The sequence below is a fragment of the Chiloscyllium punctatum genome, chromosome 12, assembly GCF_047496795.1.
Source record: "Chiloscyllium punctatum isolate Juve2018m chromosome 12, sChiPun1.3, whole genome shotgun sequence".
Classification (NCBI taxonomy): domain Eukaryota; kingdom Metazoa; phylum Chordata; class Chondrichthyes; order Orectolobiformes; family Hemiscylliidae; genus Chiloscyllium; species Chiloscyllium punctatum.
Window position 1 is genome coordinate 70358164 of NC_092750.1, and position 20588 is coordinate 70378751.

Consider the following 20588-nt stretch of genomic DNA (forward strand, 5'->3'; position numbering starts at 1 on the left):
TGTAGAGGAATAAGATGGTGTTATTTTCTGGATCTGTAGATTGTGAAGGAGCAAAAATAGCCTTTAATAGAGTGGTATGTACTTCTTGTCAGATGTGGGAGTTTAAAGAGAGGTTAAGGGTTACTGCGGATTATATCTGCCATAAATTATCAGATTGAATGGATCGGTTGGAGAGACAGTTAGAAGCAGTGAGGAATTTGCAACAGCAACAGTACGTGATGGATGGCAATTATAGGAAGGGGGGAAAATCTCAGATAGAGTCACAAAGATAGGTTAACTCCAGGAAAGGTAAGAGAGGTAGGCAGCTAGTGCAAGAGTCTTTTGTGGATGTACCCATTTCAAACAGGTATGCTGTTATGGAAAATGTAAGGGGTGATGGATTCTCAGGGGAACGTAGTACAAACAGCCAAGTTTCTGGTATTGAGACTGGCTCTAATGCAACGAGGGGTACGTCGGGTTCCAAGAGATCAATTGTGTTAGGGGATTCTCTAGTCAGAGGTACAGACAGATGTTTCTGTAGCCAGCAGCGAAGAAGCAGAATGGTGTGTTGCTTCCCTGCTGCCAGGATCAAGGATGTCTCAGAGAGGGTGCAGAATGTTCTCACGGGGGAGACAGGCCAGCAAGAGTTCATTGTCCACACTGGAACCATAGTGCCTCTGTTACTGTACTGCAGTGACAGAATATTGCCAACCAATTATTGTCTGAATTTATTGTCTGTCAGATCCTTTTCTTTTGCATTTGCAAGGTTTTTAGAATTGCATTTATTTTTAAAACTTCTGTTAATGAACTTTCTATTTATCTTGTTGAAGGCTACTTTTTTTTAACTTTTGGCACCATCTTCACTATATGGTCTGAACTGGAATCATTCATATAGTTCAATTGTTTTGATTAGTGACAGATGCGATGCAGGTGAGAGTATCTCACCAAATGGTAGATACTCCATAATGACAGATTTCCATCAATGTGTAAAGATGATATTACATACATCTGGAGCAGCTGAGAACTGAAACTGGGCCTCCTGGAACAGGGGCAGGGATACTGCCACTATCCCATGACAGCCATTTTTTTCATCCAGATGCTACAAATCAACTTCACATACCTAACAGATTCAGTAATAGTCTTCATGTTTATGGACACAAAGTTTAAAATCTCAACGTTTTGTATGTAAGACAGGTGTTTAAATTAGAAGAAAGTGAGGACTGCAGATGCTGGAGATCAGAGTTGAGAATGCGGTGCTGAAAAAACACAGCAGGTCAGGAGCATCTAAGGAGCAGAAGAATCAATGTTTTTGCGGGCTTAAGCCCTTCATCATTCGTGGTTACATTAGTTGAATTATACTTAGTTTAAATTATGAATAAAAGAAAATCCTGCAGAATACAGTATGCATGCTGGTTTATATGCTGATTTTCTAAAAGTACTGCAAAGTGCTATTATTGTAAGACAAGCAACAAAAATAAACATTTCAAACTATCAGTGAAATGTAAAAGGGGAATGCCACCAATGACCATATACTCAAATTTCATGCAACTCAATTCCATTGAACGAGATTTGCAAACTCCACTCTGTATTGCTTTGGCTAAATCTGCTGCACTGTAAGATGCCAAAGATTTTGTTCCTTCTGAAAATCTTCTTCATTTTCTTATTGGCCTAATACTGCAGGTCTCACAGATCCTCTTTGTCCATCACATGGCCTTGTTGGGTTCACCACTGGTGACAAGCAAAGAACCCAAAACTTAAGCAACATCCTCTGTCTATGCTGTACTGCAATGAACCCCAGAAATGACATGCATGAAAAATGAAGATGTGGAGGATGCATCTTCATGTCCTCTTTGACCCCAGTGGAAGAAATATCACACTGAAGATATGCTGGATATCATGACATATTGATCTGACCATCACCTCTAAACAGAGCTTACTGCCATAACCCCTCTCTAAACTGCATGGCATTGTATGGAAAACTAGCAACTGTGAATCTTCTGCATCTTCACTGTATAGTGAAAGCACTTTTGGCTGGAAACTATGTCTGAGGAGACTGTTCTACATTTACTGAAGATCTTGGGTTTCCAAACACATGTATGCATCGTGTATTTATGTGGATGCTCTTAGTGTATACAGGCACAGAGTGGGTAATATCAGAAACAAACAGCTTCTCAGTAATGGGATCGTTCAGGAGTCACAACACACACAAATAATAGTTGAACATCATCCTCAAAACATCGAGACAGAGATAACCAACAATGGGATGCCTCTACATTGACTCTATACATTGTTGATCTGATTCAGTTGTATACAGTTCAAGCCATTTAGCATACATGATACAGTAGCAGACATTTTTACTTTGAACGCAGTATTTGAATCAGGATTAAAAGGCAACTCAGGTAGAGCTTCATGGAGTGAGTTGCAGGTCAACTTTTCAATCGAGATGGCCCCCATAGATTCATGTTCCTTTCTGCCTTTCCCACTGTCAATTTCATGAGCTTTAATCTTCTCTTTGTTCTCACCTAACTTTTATTTAACTGTTTATCACCCCACTTACCCCCTGAGCCACAGGCATACAGCCCAGTTAGGTGAAACAGTTATGCAAAATCCATCAAATGAAGTCAAGGTGATGGTAATCATCAATGTGCCCCCTCCACAGCACCCTTGCACTCTCTGACGTTTATATGTTGCGTTACCTCCCTTCAGTTACTGTCCTGTCTGCATCCCAGCATGCTGCCTCCAATCCCCACAATGGACTTTCCCAGTAATCCCATCATAGCATTAATCCCTGGTAAAACCCTCTTAACTTCCAGTGGATAGATCCTCTGCAATGATTATGGTACACCCTTGTGGTTGATTTGGAAGGATGCCATTACTGGCAAGTGACCAGACCTCCGACTGATGTCTGTGGAGACCCCAAGAGATGTAAATTCTTGCAATGGATCTAGAACACTGACTGTGGCCCAGTCCCTGGATTGCAATGTGCCGATGAATCTGATTGGCCCAAGAACCTGACTAACTGTCTAAACCACTGGGCTGATTTTGGGCGAAGACTTGAGTTACTGTGTTAGTGACTGCTAGCTGATGACAATACCCCCTTGACTTCACTGAGGACTAATCATCTTTGACTTTGAGACATAGCCACTTAGTTGAAGTGCATGCAGTGATTATGCTGCATAATCTGGAGGCATGTACTGCAGGTGAGAGATCGATGTGGCAGGTTACCATATAGGAACATGCCCACCCTTTCACTGATTATTGCCGGCAAACATGGCAAGCTTTGCATCTGATACTGTTAGGCTCTAAGTTCTGAACAAAGTAGCAATGCATAAAAAAGCAAGTTCAGGTAAGGCAAGGCAAGGCAGAGATGCTGTAACCATCCAAGCTGGCATAATGCAAGCAAACTTTAAGACAGCAAGTTAAGAGCCCTGAGCCACACCCTGCTTCAATCCACAAGATGGGTGCCTGTCCCTGCGTGCATATCAGGCTGCCAGTGGTATTATAAAGCAAGTGTTTGTGTTTTCCAAAGTGCATTATTGAAAATAAGACTCATATTCTAAATAAATTGGAGATATATCAGGTCTCCGCTCAGATATTCATAGTGGAAATTGCTGCTGTCTTGCTTCTTTTTGCCGTGTCAGAGAATAGCAAATTGCATGTGCATTACATGAGAATAGATAATAAGCAAATGTTAATGTTTGCAAATAGGCCTCTTGTCAGTCACTAAGAGATTTTTGTCTCACTGCTAGAATCCTGGATGCAAAACTTAACTGGTGTTCCTCAGTACCCGGCATCTCATATTTTGATCCTGCCATAACTGACTCACCATTGCCAATGTCAATCAAATGTTTGGGTTGAATGTCCAAGGCCAATAGCAACTCTGGCTGTTTTCCTAAACACGTTTATTGAAACCATTCATTAAAGATCTTTAGCTTCAAGTATACAGAATGGCTGTCATTCGTATTCTCTGATATATCAGAATCACGTTTTTGTACAGAAAACAAATGTGGCTGAAATGCCTCAATTAACCTTGGCTTTGAACCATCATGAACATCAGAGGCAGGACTACATCACTAACACTGAAGTCCTCAAAAGAATCAATCTGCCCAGGACTGAATGCATTCTCTTGTGAGATCAAATGGACTGAGCAAGACATCAGGCTGGGCTTTGAGGAATCCAGAATGCCATAAGCAGTATTTTATAGAAATCAACACTCTGGTAAGCAAGATTGAGGTGCACTTCACAAATGCTTTGAAGAAAAGCTGAAAAGACTGGCTGAGTTGGAGCAGGAGGCTGGACCATGTTGCGCAACAAGCAGGAAAGCAAACTGCAAGTTTAAAACAAACTGATGCAAAGCTACTAAACAAAGACAGAGACAACAGAATGACTTTGCCTACACCACAGCTCTTCCAAATTAGAAGTTCCTATGCCCCACATGCTGGTGATCCTGCAAATCAAGAATGAGGCTCTTCAGTCACAACAATCAGCCAAATGGATTTACAATGATCTTCACAAGGAATTTGCATCACTGGTAGGTATTTTTAATCAAACTTGTGAAATCATATAAATCAAACCTTTAATAACTGTTCAGGGATTGAAAGAAACAACAAAAGATAACCTTACACATGGAAAAAAAGCAGCAATAACTCTGTCTGGAATGAACAAAGACAAGGGCAGACTTATACAGGAATTGAAAATAATTAGCCATGTCTGATAAAAGGAGAAGATTACATAAACAAAATTGCTTTGACTGCTTGTTAAACTAAACGCTTTATTACCACAAACAATAAGGATTACACTGCAGAAATATTTAAGAAATTATCATAGGCAAGCTGTGTCTTCAAACAGACAGTTAAGGCCCAATGGAACAAGGACCAAAGAAGGTTCTTCTGATAAGTAGCCAAGTTGCAAACATGCAGTAATTTAGATGAAAGTGCTTAAAGAATCATCAATATAACACACAGATCCAAAGAACGAAAATCTATATTAGAATCGAGCATCAGAACTCCACCTTAGCAGAACATCTAAGAACAACAGAATACAAGATCAAATTCTGGATACCTCCAGAGACAGATATGATTGGCTGAAATTCTGGGCCAGCTTTCTTCAATTGGGTCATAGCTAATTTGGTTTTTGAGGCTTAATTTGCTTACTTGAGAGATCTTATTTTGGTTGCTACATGCAACAAAGTTTAATTCATTGTTTCAGCGCTTGATTGTCTCTGAGATTTCTTAATAAGGAGCCGATTTAAAGGTAACATGTTGATTTATCCACTACTACCTGTTCAGATATGTTATGACATATCACTGTAGCAGGTGGGACATGATCCTCGGCATACTAGTCGAGATGTGGGGACACCTTATTCTTTCTTTTTAATTCCTTCAACACATTTTTTTTCCACTAATTCACAACTGAATTTGTATATCGCCAAATTATGTTTACAACAGTTTAGAATAAATAATATTAAAGTTCAGGACACTCTGAACATCTACTGAATAACTGTGATATGTTTTTATTTTCCCTATTTGCATTCCTTTCAGAATTTCTTTTTAATCCATTGTTCTTCCCATTTCTGCAGCTATTACTAAACTGAAAATCTGCATTGTATGCTAGAATATTACACTTAAGCTACCTACAGAATCCCAACACAAATAAATATCTAGTAGACTTCAAACATCTTTATCTAATTTATTTTTGGAACAAATCTATCACACTGCAAAGTGTCACATTTAAAGCAGGTTCCTTTCGTCACATGGTCAAATATCTGCTACAAACAGTAAATAACAGCTAAAGAATGATTTGGAGATGCCGGTGTTGGACTGCAGTGTACAAAGTTAAAAATCACACAACACCAGGTTATAGTCCAACAGGTTTACTTGGAAGCACTAGCTTTTGGAGCGCTGCGCCTTCATCAGGTGGTTGTGGAGAATAAGATTGTAAGACACAGAATTTATAGCAAAAATTTACAGTGTGATGTAATTGAAATTATATATTGAAAAGGACCTGGATTGTTTGTTAAGTCCCTCATCTTTTAGAATGACCATGTTGGTTTCAGTTCTTCCATATGTAAATCGCAAGTGAACTTTAACAATTGGTGTCATGTCAGCCCATATAATGTATTTAAGGATGAGCTTCCCTTTGTGAGGCTGTCTGTGCCACAATGGTAAGAAGGATTTACAGAATCTTACATGGACAATTTCAGTTACATCACACTGTAAACTTTTGCTATAAATTCTGTGTCTTACAATCTTATTCTCCACAACCACCTGATGAAGGAGCAGCGCTCCGAAAGCTAGTGCTTCTACTTAAACCTGTTAGACTATAACTTGGTGTTGTGTGATTTTTTTTAACAGCTACATAAAATTGCAAACAAAAATAATTTCTGAGAATTTTCTTCAGTTTCCACTGATCTCCCCTCTCGCAAATCACTTGGATTTACATGTTGCTGACAAATTAACTTTTGTCAAACAAAATTTCTCTTGACTTCCAAATAACTACTCAAAGTGTGTCAAGAGTAACCACTTTATCAACAGGAAGTAACTAATCGACAGTCTAAAAGTCAAATATAGCTGAACCATAATAGCCCAAGACTTTTAATCACACCCCAGAGACTAAACTACTCTTGTGCAAAGAGAGTGAAGATCAGCATATTTCTGTTACTGTTGAACCAATTTTAATTTTGTTTTCTGCTTCCTAGTACTGGTAGTGTGCCAATCACACTTAGATTGCCAATCTGCCCCTATCTTTCTTCCAAAGGTACTGATCTTCATGCTTCTAGTTGGCAATTCAGAGTTTGATCCTTCAAAAATATGGAGCATAGCTGAACTCAGTACAGTTCTAGTACAGCAGGCTAGTTGGAGTAAGTTATGCTCACTTTTGCAGCAGTCAGTTTGCCATGTTGTGAGATTTAAATGTCCAACAGCACAGTAGGACACTGAGCACTTTGTATGCAACAGAGGGTTAAGGTCGAAGTTGCTTCAGAGATTAGGGCATCAGGTAACTGATGGAGTCCTTACCAGAGGTTGAAACACTTGGGTGTGGTTGGTGTCAGGGAAGGTAGGTGTTTGGGGACATAACGCTGGGGCTGGAGGAGGTTCAGTGGAGTTTGAGAAGTATAGCAGCAGAGGGAGAAGGGGTGAGATTGTGTTGATTTAGGGTGGCTGTCAGGGTTCCAGGGGATAGGGGAGATGCAATCGGCACATGGTAAATTGGAAGGATCAACATAATAGTTATCCAGGAATTAGACTACATTTTTAATTATTTAACTTTTCCTGAATGACTATTAAAGGAATGAAAGTAAAAATTACTGAATTGTTCGTCTTTAAATGGATTCTTTCGGAGGGCTCCAGATCCAGTGGTATTGTTCTTTAGAATCTTCACTTTTCTGTTAATGTGCAACTCCAATATATGCTGCTCCAACAAGTATCTAGCTATTGGAACTTCTGAGCCAAAGTTAACCTTTTGTTTAACCTAACTCTATAGTACCATTTAATCAAACATTAAACTTCACAGCAAAGTGCATTTGGGGTAAAGAGCTGTGAACAACTGGTCATAGATTAGACTTAGAGTTATAGAGTCATAGAGATACACAGCATGGATACAGACCCTTCGGTCCAACTCGTCCATGCTGACCAGATATCCCAACCTAATCTAGTCCCAATTGCCAGTCACTGGCCCATAAATCTCTAAACCCTTCCTATTCATATACCCTCCAGATGCCTTTTAAATGTTGCAATTGTACTAGCTTCCACCACTACCTCTGGCAGCTCATTCCATACACATACCACCCTCTGTGTGAAAAAGTTGCCCCTTAGGTCTCTTTTATATCATTCCCCTCCCACTTAAATTGATCATATCCTGAGGACAGAGTTTCCTGAAGAAGTGCTTTTGCCCAAAACATTATCTTCCTGCTCCTCAGATGCTGCCTGATTTGCTGTGCTTTACCAGCACCACTCTAATCTTGACTCTAATCTCCATCATCTGCAGTACCCACTTCCGCCTATATCTTGGGGGCATTCGATATCACAGTAGAGGAGGTGTTGGATGTATTAGAATGTATGAAGGTGGAAAAATCTCCTGGTCCTGACCAGATATATCTAAGCACACTGCAAGAGACTAGGGAAGAAATTGCAGGGGCCTTGGCTGATATTTTTGCATCATCTTTAGCAATGGGGGGAGGTCCGGAAGACTGAAGGATAGTGAATGTTGTGCCCTTACTCAAGAACTGGGAACTATAGAGCAGCAAGCCTAACATTTGTGATCAGTAAGTTAATTGAGAAGATTCTCAGGGATTAGATATACATGCATTTGGAAAAATAGGGTTTGATTAGGAATAGTCGGCATGGCTTTTTGCATGGGAGATCATGCCTTACAAATTTGTTAGCGCCCTTTGATGAAGTGACCAGGAAGGTTGACAAGGGCAGAGTGGTAGACCATGTCTACATGAATTTTAGTAAGACTGTTGATAGGGTTCCACATTGCAGGCTGCTCTAGAATGTTAGGTCGCATGGAATCCAGGTGGAGCTGGCAAATTGGATAGACAATTGGCTTGATGGTAGGAAACAGAGTGTAATCGTTTAAGGATGATTGTTGGACTGGAAGCCTGTGATTAGTGGAATGCCTCAGGGGTCAGTGTTGGGCCCATTGCTGTTGGTTATCTATATCAATGACTTGGATGAGAATGTACAAGGCATGAATAGTAAGTTTGCTGATGACACTAAAATAGGTGGACAGTGAGGAAGGTTATCAGAAATTGCAGCAGGACTTTAATCAGCTGGGGAAGTGGGCCAAGAAATAGCAAGTGGAGTTTAATATCGATAAGCATGAGATACTCATTTTGGAAAGTCAAATCAAAGTAGGAGTTTCAAAGTGAATGGTAGGGCCTTAAGGAGTGTAGGGATAGAGACTTTGGAGTTCAGGTGCATGATTTTCTGAAAGTGAAGTCACAGGTAGACAGGGCAGTGAAGAAGGCTTTTGGTGCAGTGGCCTTCATCAGTCAGGGCACTAAGTATAGAAGTTGGGAAGTTAAGTTGCAGTTGTACAGGATGCTGGTGAGGCCGCACTTGGAGTATTGTGTTCAGTCTTAGTCACCTTGATACAGGAAGGATGTTATTACACTGGAAAGAGTGCAGAAAAAACTTACAAGGATGTTGATAGGACTTAAGGGTCTGAGTTACAGGGAGAGGTTGGACAAACTGGGATTTTTTCATGAGAGCATAGGAGACTGAGGGGGGATCTTATAGAAATGTATAAGATCATGAGAGACATGGATAGGGTGAATGCACTCAGTCTTTTTCCCAAGGTTGGGGAATCGAGGACTAGAGGGAATCAGTTTAAGGTTAGAGGGGAAAGAATAAAAGGGAACCTGAGGGACAACTTTATTTTACACAGAGGGTGGTACGCATGTGGAATGAGCTGCCAGTGGAAGTGGTTGAGGCAGGCACATTAACAACAGTTAAATGGCATTTGGACAAATACATGGTTAGGAACGCTTTAGAAGGACATGAGCCAATTACAGGGAAATGGGGTTAGCGTTGAAGGACATTTTGATCGGCATAGACCAGATTGGGCCAAGGGCCTGTCTCCGTGCTGTAGGACTATATGACCAGCAGAACAGAAACACAAACTGCATCAGGAGCAACTGAATAGGTGACAAGGTAAATTAAGAAAGGTAACATTGCAAGAAGTAATCACTTCAAAGTACCCTTACAGCATGAATGTTTAACAAACCACTATAAAATAGTAGGAAGCTGACAGAAGAACAGGCTATTCCGCCACTTGATTGGATATTTTAATTTCAGTCCCAACTATATGCCTTTGGTCTCTGACTCAAACTATAAATAGTCTAATGGATCAATAACTTCAGGTTACCTTTGTAAGGAATGCACAGGCTTAAGGAGATTTAAGAGACCACATAATGCATAGCATAGACCTTTAGTTTTATTTAAAAGACTATCTACTGCATTTAATTCTGGGCACTACATTCAGTGACCATAAACTAGTTTTGTAGTGGTTGCAACACAGATCATTAGAATACTAAAGAATCAATTTATGAGGACTGGGTGCCTAGAGTAAAGATTCAGGAATTAAATAAAAAAATTGAGGTCTTTACGAGTTGAGAGGAACTATCTTGTCTAGTGAAGAGAACAGAATAAAATTCATAACCATTAAAATTTTATGATTTGGAGATGCCGGTGTTGGACTAGGGTGTAAAAAGTTAAAAATCACACAACACCAGGTTACTGTCCAACAGGTTTAATTGGAAGCACACTAGCTTTCGGAGTGTCGCTCCTTCATCAGGTAATAGTATCACCTGAAGAAGGAGCGACGCTCCAAAAGCTAATGTGCTTCCAATTAAACCTGTTGGAGTTCAGGTGCATGATTTTCTGAAAGTGAAGTCACAGGTAGATAGGGCAGTGAACCTGGTGTTGTGTGATTTTTAACATAAAAATTTTAGACAGGCTATTCCAGAATGACACAAGTAAGCCCTTTCTATATAAAGTATAATGTAAATCTAGAACTCTCTTCCCCAAAACATTGAGGGTGGTCCATCAACAATTTCAAAACTGAGATGGATACAAATTTTAAGTAGGCAAAGGTAAATGAAGTTATGATACAAATCAGCCATGATTAACTGAATGTTGTTATTGGTTTCCAAGATTGAATAGCCAGCCTGTGCCTTTGTCAGCAGTATAAATATGAAAAACTAAAGACTGGAAATAAAGCATCTGACCTATAGGATTATTAAAAGTAAAGAAAAAGTTAACATAGAATATCATTTTAAATTAAACTAAGAATACAGCTAAACGACACAGGTTCAAACCACAAAATGGTATATTTATGGCTAAAAACTTCACACAAAGAGTAATCGATATATGACACTAATGTCCAGCTAAGAGTAACCAAGGCAAAAAAGCTGAATTATTTAAGAAATAATTGATGCTACAATAAGAAGAGTAGCAATTAAATCTGTCAGGATAGATAAATCAACCAAAAAGGCTCTCCCATCTTTAATTAATTTATGAACAATTTCGGCAATGTAAAGTCTGTTTCATTTTACATTCCATTCTCTAATATTTCACCCTACAACAGATGTATTGAAATTCCCAAAGTGAGGTGATGCATTTCTGAGTCCCCTATTTTCATTTTAATAGCTTATACATAATGTGCTGAGGTTGTACAGATTATTGTGTTGAGGTTAAGCAGATTAAAGAGACAGAGACAGTCGGTCTTCCTTCTATATTCAGTTTCATTGCTTGGGTCCATACGTTAGACTGACATTGAAACTCAGAGAAATTAAAGCTACCACTTCTGAAAGAGTCATAAGTCGCACATGGCACTATCACTTAAAACACAGCTTTTATGTGACTGCGCCATATGGAGGTTATTGCCCCCAAATTTAAAAAAAAACCTGTTGTTACATGGTAGATATTAAACTGTTCCTGAGTTGACACAAATAGGATAAGGGTTATTTCTCCAAGTTGAAGCATTAGTATTTTAATAAAGGATATCAGAAATGTTAGAGAGCAGCAATTACTACAATAAAGAACAAATAGTACAGTGTAATTAATAGAAGAAAATAAACCTGGCTTTTTGAAGTAATGACATTTATGGTGCCTATAAATGTTATGCTGCATAAATCCCATTATTACTTGTTACAAAGCCATATTTGTACCTGTCAGGCAGGGAGGCAGTGGTTGAGCAAGGGAACCGTGGTTTATTAAAGAAGTTGAATCTCTTGTCAAGAGGAATAAGAAGGCTTATGTAAGATGAGACGTGAAATCTCAGTTAGATCACTTGCGAATTGCGAGTTAACCAGGAAGGACGTAAAGACAAAGCTAAGAAGAGCCAGGAGGAGACATGAGAAGTCTTTGACAGGTAGGATCAAGGAAAACCCTGAAGCTTTCTATAGGTAGGTCAGGAATAAAAGAATGACTAGGGTAAGATTAGGGCCAGTCAAGGACAGTAGTGGGAAGTTGTCCATGAAGTCAGAGCAGATAGGAGAGGCGCTAAATGAATATTTTTCATCAGTATTCACACAGAAACAAAAATGATGTCAAAGAGAATACTGAGATACAGGCTATTAGACTAGATGGGATTAAGGTTCATAAGGAGGAGGTGTTACCGATTCTGGAAAGTGTGAAAATAGGTAAGATCCCTGGGCTGGATGGGATTTATCCTAGGATTCTCTGGGAAGCTGGGGGCGGGGGGGGCGGGGGGGGGGGGGGGAGAGATTGCAGAGCCTTTGACTTTGATCTTTACGTTGTCATTGTTTACAGGAAGTGTCAGAAAACTGGAGGATAGCAAATGCTGTCCCCTTGTTCAAAAAGGGGAGTAAGGACAATCCTGGTGATTATCCTTTAGTGAGCCTTACTTTGATTGTGGATAAAGTGTTGGAAAGGATTATATGTGATATGATTTATAATCATCTAGAAAGGAATAAGTTGATTAGGGATAATCAACCTGGTTTTGCAAAGACAAGGTCATGCCTCACAAAACTTATTGAGTTCTTTGAGAAAGTGACCAAACAGGTGGATGAGGGTAAAGCGTTTGATGTGATGTATATGGATTTCAGAAAAGCATTTGACAAGGTTCCCTATGGCAGGCTATTGCACAAAATACGCAGGAATGGGATTGAAGGAGATTTAGCAGTTTGGACTAGAAATGGACTAGTTATAAGAAGACAAAGGGTGGTAGTCGATAGGAAATGTTCATCGTGGAGTTCAGTTACCAGTGGTGTACCGCAAGGATCTGTTTTGGGGGCACTGCTGTTTGTCATGGACCTGGGTAAGGGGGGAGAAAGATGCGTTCGTAAATTTGCAGATGACACTAAAGTTGGAGTTGTGGACAAAGAGGAAGGATGTTGCAGGTTGCAGAAGGACATAGATAAGCTGCAGAGATGGGCCAAGAGATGTCAAATGGGGTGTAGTGTGGAAAAGTATGAGGCGGTTCACTTTGAAAGGAGTAACAGGGATACGGAGTACTGGGCTAATGGTAAGATTCTTGGTAGTGTGGATGAGCAAAGAGATCTCGGTGTCAACGTGCATAGATCCCTGAAAGTTGTCACCCAGGTTGACAGGGTTGTTAATAGGGCATATGGAGTGTTAGCTTTTATTGGTAGAGGGAATGAATTTTATCACGCTGCAGCTGTACAAAACTTTGGTGCAGCCACACTTGGAGTATTGTGTACAGTTCTGGTTGCCTCATAGGAAAGATGTGGAAGCTTCGGAAAGGGTGCAAAGGAGATTTACTTGGATATTGCCTGGTATTGAGGGAAGGTCTTATGAGGAAAGGCTATGGGACTTGAGGTTGTTTTCATTAGAGAGAGGAAGGTTGAGAAGTGACTTAATAGAGACATACAAGATGATCAGAGGATTAGATAGGGTAGACAGTGAGACCTTTTCCTCAGATGGTGATGGCTAGCACGAGGGGACATAGCTTTAAAGTGAAAAGTGATAAATATAGGACAGATATCAGAGGTAGGTTCTTTACTCAGAGAGTAGTAAGGGCAAGGAACACCCTGCCTGCAACAGTAGCAGAGTTGCCAACTTTAAGGACATTTAAATAGTCATTGGAAAAACATATGGATGATAATGGAATAACGTAGGTTAGATGGGCTTCAGATTGGTTTCACAGGTCAGCGCAACATCGAGAGCCGAAGGGCCTGTATTGCTCTGTAATGTTCTATGACAAGCTAAACAGAGGCCAGCCTGAAAATTTCTAGAAGCATGGCACTCATCCATCGACTCCATCAATAAACACATAGACCTACGCCCAATATACCATTACCGACTGGCAACCAGAAGCAGCAGGAATGGAACCAAATACATTGGAGAAGACACAGCATAGCAGCACTTCACAGGAAGCTCCAAAGCACTTAATAGGTCACGTCAAGAAGGGATGAAATGTCTGCAAATCAACTTCCCAGCTCAGTGACCGGACCCACAACCATGGCTTCCCCCTCTCACCTTAAACCTATACCCTGTAGTTTTAGACTCCCCCAACCCTGGGAAAAAGTCTATGGCTATTCACCCAATGCATGCCCCTCATTATTTTATCAACTTCTGTAAGGTCACTCCTCAGCCTCTGATGCTCCAGGGAAAATTGCTCAGCCGATCCAGTCTCTCTCAATAACATAAGCCTTCCAAACCCAGCAACATGCTAGTAAACCTTTTCTGAAACCCTTCAAGTTTCACAACATCTTTCCTAGAGCATATTAAATGTAGTATTCTAATAGTGGCGTAACCAATGTCTTGTACAGCTGCAACATGACTTTCCAACTCCTATATTCAATGCACTGATCGATAAAAGCAAGTGTCTCAAATATCTTCCTCACTATTCTGTCTACCTATGAATTCACTTTCAAGGAACAATGTACCTGTTCGCCAAGGTCTCTTTGTTTGGCAACACTTCCCAGGATTCTACCATTAAGTATGTAAGCCCTTCCCTGACTTGCTTTAGCTTCTTCTAAATTTAACACTTTACACTTCTTCTAAATTTAACTCCACCTGCCACTTCTTGACCCATAAGCCTATCTGAACAAGGTAACATTGATGAGATAACATTCTTCACTGTCCATTACACCTCCAATTTTGGGGTCACCTGCAAACTTACTAATCATTCCTCGTTTGTTGATACTCAAAGTATTTACATAAATGACGAAAAGCAATGGACTTAGGACCAAACCTTGCGGCACATTGCTGGTCAGAGGAATGGTCTGAAAAACAACTTTCCACCTCCATCTTCTGTGTCCTACCTTCAAACCAAGTTTTTAAATCTAAATGGCTAGCTTTCCCTGTGTTCCATGTTATCAAACTTTGATAACCAGTCAACCATGTGGAACCTTGCCAAACAGCTTACTGAAGTCCATTTGAAAACATCTGCCACTCTGCTTTCATCAGTCTTCTTTGTCACTTCTTCAAAAACTCAATCAAGTTTGTGACACATTATTTGCCACGCACAAAGCCATATTGACTATCCTTAATCAATCCTTGCCTTTTTAAATACATGTATATCCTGTCCCTTAGAATCCTCTCCAACAAATTGCCTGCCACTGATGTCAGACTCGCCCGTCTATAGATCCCTGGTTTATCCCTACATCCTTTCTTAAATAATGGCAACATCTTCACCAATCCCCAGTCTTCCAGCACCTTACCACTGGCTATCTTAGTAAGGGGCCCAGTAAACACATCCTCAGCTTCCCACAAAGTTCTGGGACACATCTGATCAGGTCCCAGGGATTTATCCACCTTCATGCATTTTAAGACATCTAGCACATCCTCCTCTGTAATATGGACACTTTTCCAGATCTCACTATTTACTTCTTCAAGTTCTCTCGCTTCAATATTGTTCTCCATGGTAAATACTGACACAAAATACTCATCTAGCATCTCACCCATCTCCTGTCATTCCACACATAGATGGCCTTGTTGACCTATAACAGGCCCTATTCTCTCCCTGGTTACTCTTTTATCCTTAACGTATTTGTAGGATCTCTATGCATTATCTTTAACCTTATTTGCCAGCACTATTCATGTCCCTTTTTTGCCCTCCCGATTTCCGAGTGTACTCCTACTGCCCTTATACGCTGGTCGGGATTCATTCGATCCCTAGTGTCTATGCCTGTCATATGTTACCTTTTTTTTAAAAGAATCTCAATTTTTCTAGTCATCCAGCATTCCCTACACCCACTAGCTTTGCCCTTCTCCGTAACAGGAACATACTGTCTCTGGACTCTTGTTATCTAAATTTTGAAAGTCTCCCACAATCCAACAACCCCTTTACCTGCGAATAACCTATTTCAATAACTTTTGAAAGTCTTTGCCAAATTCCATCAAAATTGGCCTTACTCCAACTTAGAGCTTTAAGTTTTAGATCAGGTCTATACTCTTCCATAACTATTTTAAAACTAATAGAATCACTGGTCCCAAAGTACTCTCACACTGACACCCTCTGTCACTTGCCCTGCCTTATTTTCCAAGAGAAGATCAAGTTTTGCTCCCTCTCTAATGGGTACATTCACATTTTGAATAAGAAAATTTTCTTGTACACACTTAAGAAATTCCTCTTCATCCAAGGCCTTAACACAACAGTCCCAGTTTATGTTTAAAAGTTACAAATTACATTAACAACCATTACAACCCTATTATTCTTACTGCGAACTCCTTAGAAATTTGCTTCTCAATTTCCCACTGACAAGTGGGGTGCCTATAGTACAATCAATAGAAAATGAGGACTGCAGATGCTGAAGATCAGAGTTGAGTGTGTGATGCTGGTAAGCAGAGCAGGTCAGGCAGCATCTGAGGTGCAGAAGAATCAAGGTTTCGGGTATAAGCCCTGATGAGCAATTCTCCTGCTCCTCGGATGATGCCTGACCTGCTGTGCTTTTCCAGCACCACACTCTTGACTGCCGAGAATACAATCCCAATATGGTTATCATCCCTTTCCTATTTCTCAGTTCCACTTATATAATTTCACTGGTCATACTGCCAGGAATATTCTCCCTAAGTTAACCTTAACCAAAAATGCCATTCACACTCCTCTCTTGCCCTCTTCTTTCCACCCTTCCTATGGCATCTATATCCTGGAACATTAAGCTGCCAATCCTGCCTTTCCCTGAGCCAAGTTTCTGTAATTATCTGGGGTTATTTGTAGTCTTGATAGTTTTTAGCCATTTGTCAAAAACTGCTATAGAAATAGGAATGAAAATAAAGAATCAGAATATCCCAATGCTGAAATTTCCGATTAAGCCTCATAGTACTGAAGCACTGCAGAATGCTTTACATTCTTGCATTGACTTCAGCCACACAAGCTTGTGACATGTAGATATTTTTAAATTCTCATATTACTGTCAATAGTGTACTAATCTGAAGACACACTTTTCAAACTGTTACAAGAAGCTTACTGGGCAAGCAGAGTTGGTAAATTGGTAGTTTTTGGCTTTTCCACAGATGCAACTTCGATGCTGCACATAAACAAACATTATACCACTGAGCACTTACTAGTTTGTAGAGATCTGCCACACTTATCTGTTCTGGATCAACCATTTCAAAGTCCTTTCTGGGAACTAGGTCCATGCCCATCTGTCTGATGAATCAGAGAAAACTGTATTAGAGTACATGCAGCAAATAATGTACATTTAAACCAAGACACTTTACAGCCATCTGTGATTCAAGAATGAACAATAATTAATATGGCAATAATCTTTTGCTTACTGTGCCTGACTATAATAGTGGTGATAGGTAACACAGACAAAAGTATAGTTTGACTATATCTTACCTTCTGTAAACGGAAGCCCTCCTAAATGCTACTGCCCATGTCTTAACTCAATAATTCCTATTTATCTATCACACTTGCTAACTGACTACCAGCTCCTGGTCAAGCCACCTTGTTTTTAAATGATGTACCCAAAAGCCTTACCCCTCTCCATCTCTGTAAAATCTTCAGCACCATAACTCTTAAGCTATCTATGCTCATCTAATACTGGTTTCGTGACCATACCCAATTTTAATCACCCTACAACAGATGGGAATCTCTTTAGTTGTTTAAACTTTTGAATAATCTGTCAGTCTAAGCCCTAGAATTTCCTCATGAAATCTCTCCACTTCTTTATTTTGTACTTCTCCTGTAAGATACTCTTTAAAACATTCATCTTTGACTCAGCCATTGATCATCTAATCTAATATTGCTTCATGTCATAGACACAGCATGGAAACAGATTTATGGGCGGCACGGTGGCACAGTGGTTAGCACTGCTGCCTCACAGCGCCAGAGACCCGGGTTCAATTCCGGCCTCAGGCGACTGACTGTGTGGAGTTTGCACGTTCTCCCCGTGTCTGCGTGGGTTTCCTCCGGGTGCTCCGGTTTTCTCCCACAATCCAAAGATGTGCAGGTTAGGTGAATTGGCCTTGCTAAATTGCCTGTAGTGTTAGGTAAGGGGTAGATGTAGATGTAGGGGTATGGGTGGGTTATGCTTCGGCGGGGTGGTGTGGACTTGTTGGGCCGAAGGGCCTGTTTCCACACTGTAAGTAATCTAAATCTAAGATTCTTCGATCTAACTGTGCATGCCGAACATAACCCCAAACTAAAGAAATCCCACCTGCTCCTGGCCCATATTCTCTAAACCTTCTCCATTCACATATCTATCCAAATGTCTTTTAAATGTTGTAATGTACATGCATCCACCATTTCCTCAGGAAATTCATTCCACATGAGAGACACGCTCTGTGTAAAAAACTTGCCTCATGTCTTTTCAAATCTTTCTCCTCTCACCTTAAAAATGTGCCCCTAGTCTTGAAATCCCCCATCCTATGGAAAAGACAACCACTATTAACTCAATGTATATCTCTCATTATTTTATAAACTTCTATTAGATGGCCTCTCAACCTCCTACGCTCCAGTAAAATGGTGCCAGCTGATCCAGCCTCTCTTTACAACTCAAACCATCCATATCTGGCAACATCCTGCATGGTTGGATCAAAGGGTCTGTTTCCATGCTGTGTGACTGAGTCTATGACATGAAGCAATATTAGATTAGATGATCAATGACTGAGTCAAAGATGAATGTTTTAAGGAGTATATTACAGGAGGGATGCAAAATAAAGAAGTGGAGAGATTTCATGAGGAAATTCTAGGGCTTAAACTGACAGATCGTTCAAAACCCTTTCCAGCTTGACAATATCCTTTGTATAACTGGGCGACCAGAACTGGACACAGTATTCCAGAAGAGGCCTCACCAATGTCCTGTACAACCTCAATGTGACTTCCCAACTCCTATATTCAAACTGAGTATTGAAGGCAAGTGTGCCAAATACCTTTTAATCAACCTGTCTACATGCAAATTTCAAGGAATTATGTACCTGAACTCCTAGGTCCCTCTGCTCTACAACACTACCCAAGACCCTACCAAAATGCAATTCCTCGCATTTATCCATATTGAACTCCATCTGCCATTTTTCAGCCCACTGACCTATTTAATCAAGATTCCTTTATAATCTTAGAATACCTTCTTCACTGACTACAGTACCACCAATGTTGGTGTCATCGGCAAACTTATTAACCATGCCTTCTATTTTAGCGAGTTTTGAGAAGATTTGTAGCTCAGGTTGAGGTTTCGGATGAAGGTTTGCTCGCTGAGCTGGAAGGTTCGTTACCCTACTAATAACATCCTCAGCGGGTTTCAAATGAAACAATGCTGAAAATTCCTGCTTTCTATTTATATCTTTGGGCTTCTTTAGGTTGGTGATGCCATTTCCTATGGTGATGTGATGTTATTTCCTATGGTGAAGTCACTTCCTGTTCCTTTTCTCAGGGGGTAGTAGGTGGAATCTAACTCAATGTGCTTGTTGATAGAGTTCTGGTTGGAACGCCATGCTTCTAGAAATTCTCATGCATGTCTTTGTTTGGCTTGTCCTAGGATAGATGTGTTGTCCCAGTCGAAGTGGTGTCCTTCCTCATCCACATGTGAGGATACTAGTGAGACAGGGTCATGTCTTTTTGTGGCTAGTTGGTGTTCATGTATCCTGATCCTCTCTCACTAGTATCCTCATATATGCCACTTCGACTAGGATAACACATCCATCCTAGAACAAGCCAAACAAAGCCACGCACGAGAATTCCAAGAAGCATGGCATTCCAACCGGAACTCTATTAACAAACACATCAAGTTAGACCCCATCTACCACCCCCTGAGAAAAGGAACAGGAAGTGACTTCACCACAGGAAATGACATCACCAACCCAAAGAAACCCAAACATATAAATAGAAAGTAGGAATGTTCAGCATTGCTTCACCTGAGGCCCATTGAAGATGTTACCTAATGGGTAACGGAACGTCTGGAAATTCACCCTCCAGCTCAGCGAGCAAACTTACATCCAATGCCTTCTATATTCTTATCCAATTCATTTACGTAAATGACAAACAAAAGAGGACCCAGAACCAATCTCTGTGGCATACCACTGGTCGCAGGCCTCCAGTCCGAAAAGCAACCCTCCACTATTATTCTGTCTTCTGCCATTAAGCCAATTAAGTATCCAATTGGTAACCTCACCCTGAATCCCATGTGACCTAACTTTATTAATTAGTCTACCATGCGGAACCTTGTCAAAGGCTTTACTAAAATTCAAATAAACAAAATCTACTGCTCTGCCATCATGATTCCTTTTGGCAACTTCCTTAGAAAAAATCATCAAATTTGAGAGACACCATCTTCCTTGCACAAAACCATGCTGACTATCCTTAATCACTTTTTGCCTCTCTAAATATCCATAAATCCTATCTTTTATAATCACTTCCAACAATTTACCCACAACCAAAGTCAGACTCACAGGTCTGTAATTCCACAGTTTCTCCTTACAAACCTTCTTAAACAAAGGTAGTAGCTCCCTTTGTCCTGTCCAGGAGCAGCAGGAGACAGAACTGAGGTGATGTTGGGACCAGGATGTTGCCAGGAAGGTAAGTGAACAGTATAAATACTTACCTTCAAAGCCTGTGGTCGTTTTCCTGTCCGGGAGCAATGGGAGACAGAGCAGAGGTGACATTTGGACCAGGAGGTTGCCGGGAATAAGGACTTAGTATATATTTGGGCAGCAGCTAAACCCGAGATACGACAC

The 20588-nt window shown here is 40.4% G+C and overlaps 1 protein-coding gene across 4 annotated transcripts in view; it reads right to left on the reverse strand.

The window, feature by feature from the left end:
- dock3 (dedicator of cytokinesis 3) overlaps positions 1-20588 on the reverse strand; it is an 889649-nt gene that overhangs the window by 569934 nt on the left and 299127 nt on the right. For all 4 annotated transcript variants that reach the window (XM_072582733.1, XM_072582732.1, XM_072582735.1 and 1 more), the window contains exon 7: positions 16980-17064. In XM_072582733.1, the coding sequence (XP_072438834.1) occupies positions 16980-17064 (85 nt within the window). The remainder of the gene's footprint in view (positions 1-16979; positions 17065-20588) is intronic.